Below are 5,000 nucleotides of genomic sequence, written 5' to 3'. Positions count from 1 at the left end.
TAATATAACGTATTATAATATATTATATTACATATTAATATGTAATATAATATATTATATTAATATATGATATTCTACACTGTGTGTGAATAATGCACATCAATGTAAAGCTATTTGAGTGTCTATGATAAAGCGCTATATAAAACATTATTATTATTATTATTATTATTATTATTATTTACATAAATGTAAGCTCTGTGTACTTAAAAAAGTTCTTTGAAAAATTGTTAAAAATGTTTCCCATTGAAATGTACTTTCTGTAACAGTTTACATTGTAATTAAATCAATAATTCAACAATCTGATGTGTTAAATTTTAACAGATTTTATTCTATTATTATTTATTTATTCATTCATTTATTTTAATTTTATTAGCACATAGTCTAAAAACAAAAAGGAACAATACCGAACAGATCAATTACATTTCTATAATATATTATATTTTTTTATTATTGTTATTATTGTTAAAATTATTATTATGCATTCTGAAGCTTTTTAATTAATTTCCCCTTCATGGATAAATTAAATCGTAATTTTTTTTTGGTCTGTTTCAATTTATATAAAGTTATTTTTAGTTAGTTTTTCTCCTGAAATTACACATTTGAGTTCATAAAGTCATTAAAGCTCCTCTAAAAATTAATATATAAATATATATACTGTGTATAGACATATATATCGGACGCTGTAACTCACCGACATGCTTCCACTCTGCTCCTCTTTGTCGCTCTGAGCTTCTGCTCAGAGATACCCCCCCGTGTGTGTGTGTGTGTGTGTGTTATATAAAAGTGTGTAAAGAGGGTACAGACTTTAATCTCTTTGTTTTTCAGATTGTTCATGTCCCTGGGGGTGTAAAGAACCATAAAGGTAGTGGTTTAGTTGGTGACTGAACGTCGTGTCGTTGAGCTGTGGCTGTAAATAATTCATTCTGAATTTAAAAAACATCATGTAACTGTGGCCAATGACTCTGCTTCTGTCTGGTGTGGGTTCATGTGAATAACTTCTAAAGCTCCATCATCCAGTCCATCTTCTGCTCGTCCATCACCATCTGGTACACTACAGCTACGGCCAAGGACAAGGACAAGGTCAGACTGCAGCATCATCCACTCAGCAGAGAACGTCATTGGCTGCAATCTGCCCTCCCTCCAGGACCTGTACTCCTCCAGGACCTGTACACCTCCAGGACCTGTACACCTCCAGGACCTGTACGCCTCCAGGACCTGTATGCCTCCAGGACCTGTACGCCGGTTAGGCTTTCTTTCTTTCTTTCTTTCTTTCTTTCCCGGTGTCAGAACCAACTCACCTACTTTTAACCCACTGAACCATTATGTAGAGTCTTAAAAATTCAAACAAAATTCAATTGCGCGCTTCTCTAATTTTTGGTTATTTCTGATTTTAAAAAAGCCCCAAGTATGCCATTACTTTGAATCTGACAGATTACCAATGTCCTGTGGGGTTCCTCAGGGCTCTGTTCTTGGACCTCTTCTGTTTAGCCTTTACATGCTTCCTTTAGGACACATTTTACACAACTGTAAGGTTGATTATCAGAGCTACGCAGATGACACACAACTATATCTATCACTGAACCCAGATGACTATGGTCCCATTGAGGTGTTGTGTGACTGCTTAGAAAAAGTAAACTGCTGGATGAGTGAAAACTTCCTTCAACTAAACCATGACAAAGACATGATTGTCTTTGGTAACAATGAAAAGAGGACTGCTGTCAGCAAGTATCTGAGTCTGGATCTTTAGAAGATAAAGACCAAGTCAAAAACCTTGGTGTTCTGATTGACTCAGATCTGACATTCAGCATCAGATCAAATCTATCACAAAAACATCTTCTACCACCTAAAGAACATCTCCAGAGTGAAAGGTTTAATGACTCAGAAAGATCAGGAGAAACTGGTCCATGCTTTTATCTCCAGCAGACTGGACTATTGTAATGGTCTTCATCAAACATCTACAGCTGGTTCAGAACGCTGCAGCTCAGGTCTGAACCAGAACAAAGAGGTCAGAACACATTAGTCCAGTTTTAAAGTCTTTACACTGGCTCCCAGTCAGCTTCAGAGGAGACTGTAAAGTTCTGCTGCTGGTTATAAATGTGTGAATGGGTTTGGTCCAGAATACATCAGTGAGATGTTAGTCAGGTATGAACCCAGCAGGTCTCTGAGATCTATGGACACAGGTCAGATAGTGGAGCCCAGAGCTCACAGTAACCATGGTGATGCTGTGTTTAGTTGTTATGCTGCAAAGAAGTGGAACAAACTGCAGCAGAGCTGAAGTCAGCATCACATGTGAACATTTTTAAAACAAAGTTAGACACTTTTTTTCTCTACTGATTGAGAGATTTTTAGTCATGTTGTTGATGTCATGATGATTTTACTGATGATTTTAATTGATTTTACTGATGATTTTAAATGTTCTTATTGATTTTAAACAATTGCATGTTTTATCATGTAAAGCACATTGAGTTGCCTTGAGTATGAAATGCGCTATACAAATAAATTTGCCTTGCCTTACGAGATAGGAATTGACAAAAAAATTATTTAATTGTAGAATCATGAAAATTGACACAGAAGTAGAAAAAATACACAGGAAATCCAGAATCTTGAATTGAAAATTGAAAAATTGCTATTTTTGCTCACGTTGTATTTTAACACATTTCTCCTTGGGCGTTTCACGAAAGTGATCCATTGATTTTTTTATAACTTTTACGGTGTTTGCAGGGCGGAGCCGTGAATTTTGGGCAAAAATAACAAAATATTCAATTTTTGGAAAATGCTCACATTTGCACATACAAACTTCGATTTGCGAGCAAAGATTAGCTCCGACAACATCAAGATAATAGTGACATTAAAAGGAATTTAAAAATTGATGAAGGTAACTTTTAGACTTATCAGAAGATAAATACATTAAAAAAAGAAAGAAATTGTGAGGCAGCATAAGCCTCCTTCAAAATAAAGGCACTAAAAAACATTTGTGATCCAGGAGAAACATTTCAAAGAAGTGTGCTTCTGGACACAGATGCAGATGTTAGACATGATGAAGGTCAGGCCCGTTGTCATGGAAACACTCACCGGTTCATCTGGAAGACCTTGTGGTCCAACCTCCCCATCATCGCCCTGGAAACATAAGGACAAACAATCAGTGTGGAGGACAACAGGGATGTGTGAGCAGACAGGGTTTGAGGACGTACCCGTTCACCGTCCTCTCCTTGGGATCCCGACAATCCCATTGGTATGTTTTACAACAATAATGTAAATACAGAGCAGATTTTAGCTGCGATAATACTGAATATTACAGCAGAACATAAAGAACATTGTCATATTTTACTCTTTATTAATCAATCAAAATTTGTAAACTAAAGAAAAAGTGCAGTTTATTTTAATATGTATATATATATGAAGTATAAAAAATATATATTTAAAAAAACCCATTCTTATTAATTTGTTAAACTGAACTCATCAGAAATGTGAAGAGAGACGTCACAATAAGGTTTTCAGAGGCCCAATTCTGGGCCCTGACCCACTAGTTGAAAACCTGTGTTGTAATCTGAGTACACACTACAGTATAGTAGGTAGGCTTTGAATGTTGGACATTACATCATGGGATTAAAAGTAGCTTTCCTGTCCTTTTCTGACCTCTGAGCGACTGAAGGCTGTTAATCCTCAGGATAAATGATGAGGTGTCGCTGACATCTCTTAGTATCATGTTCTGTCTCTAACAGCTGCTACGCTCCACACATAGTCAGTGGTCTGAGAGCTCACTACATCATACAAACATGTATGGAGTTACATCTGTGTCACTATTATGTGTCTGTGTCACTATTATGTGTATGTGTCACTATTATGTGTCTGTGTCACTATTATGTCTGTGTCACTATTATGTGTCACTATTATGTGTCACTATTCTGTGTCACTATTATGTGTCTGTCACTATTCTGTGTCTGTGTCACTATTATGTGTCACTATTCTGTGTCTGTGTCACTATTATGTGTCTGTGTCACTATTATGTGTCACTATTATGTGTCTGTGTCACTATTCTGTGTCTGTGTCACTATTATGTGTCTGTGTCACTATTATATGTCACTATTCTGTGTCTGTGTCACTATTCTGTGTCTGTGTCACTATTATATGTCACTATTCTGTGTCTGTGTCACTATTCTGTTTGTGTCACTGTTATGTGTCACGATTATGTGTCTGTGTCACTATTATGTGTCTGTGTCACTATTATGTGTCTGTGTCACTATTATATGTCACTATTCTGTGTCTGTGTCACTATTCTGTGTCTGTGTCACTATTATATGTCACTATTCTGTGTCTGTGTCACTATTCTGTTTGTGTCACTGTTATGTGTCACGATTATGTGTCTGTGTCACTATTATGTGTCTGTGTCACTATTATATGTCACTATTCTGTGTCTGTGTCACTATTCTGTGTCTGTGTCACTATTATGTGTCACTATTCTGTCTGTGTCACTATTCTGTCTGTGTCACTGTTATGTGTCACGATTATGTGTCTGTGTCACTATTCTGTGTCTGTGTCACTATTATGTGTCACTATTCTGTGTCTGTGTCACTATTATGTGTCTGTGTCACTATTATGTGTCACTATTCTGTGTCTGTGTCACTATTATGTGTCACTATTCTGTGTCTGTGTCACTATTATGTGTCTGTGTCACTATTATGTGTCACTATTCTGTGTCTGTGTCACTATTATGTGTCACTATTCTGTCTGTGTCACTATTCTGTCTGTGTCACTGTTATTTGTCACGATTATGTGTCTGTGTCACTATTATGTGTCACTATTCTGTGTCTGTGTCACTATTATGTGTCACTATTATGTGTCTGTGTCACTATTATGTGTCTGTGTCACTATTATGTGTCACTATTCTGTGTCTGTGTCACTATTATGTGTCACTATTCTGTGTCTGTGTCACTATTCAGTGGTAGAGTGGGTTGTCCAGTAACCGAAGGGTTGGGGGTTCAAATCGTTGTGTCCTTGGC

At 36.5% G+C, this 5,000-nt stretch overlaps 1 protein-coding gene across 2 annotated transcripts in view; it reads right to left on the bottom strand.

Moving 5' to 3' along the window:
- Window positions 1-748, bottom strand: part of LOC114460912 (serine/threonine-protein kinase SBK1-like) — a 5,737-nt gene extending 4,989 nt beyond the window's left edge. The window contains exon 1 of one of the 2 annotated variants that reach the window (XM_028442781.1): window positions 692-748. In XM_028442781.1, coding sequence (XP_028298582.1) covers window positions 692-697 — 6 coding nt within the window. In that variant the 5' untranslated portion in view covers window positions 698-748. The remainder of the gene's footprint in view (window positions 1-691) is intronic. The other variant, XM_028442782.1, reaches the window with a different exon arrangement.
- Window positions 749-5,000: the final 4,252 nt, after the last annotated feature.

This window comes from Gouania willdenowi, unplaced genomic scaffold, assembly GCF_900634775.1.
Source record: "Gouania willdenowi unplaced genomic scaffold, fGouWil2.1 scaffold_85_arrow_ctg1, whole genome shotgun sequence".
Taxonomy (NCBI): domain Eukaryota; kingdom Metazoa; phylum Chordata; class Actinopteri; order Blenniiformes; family Gobiesocidae; genus Gouania; species Gouania willdenowi.
The sequence above is the reverse complement of the archived record's forward strand: the minus strand, read 5'-3'. Positions and strand labels throughout refer to the sequence as shown.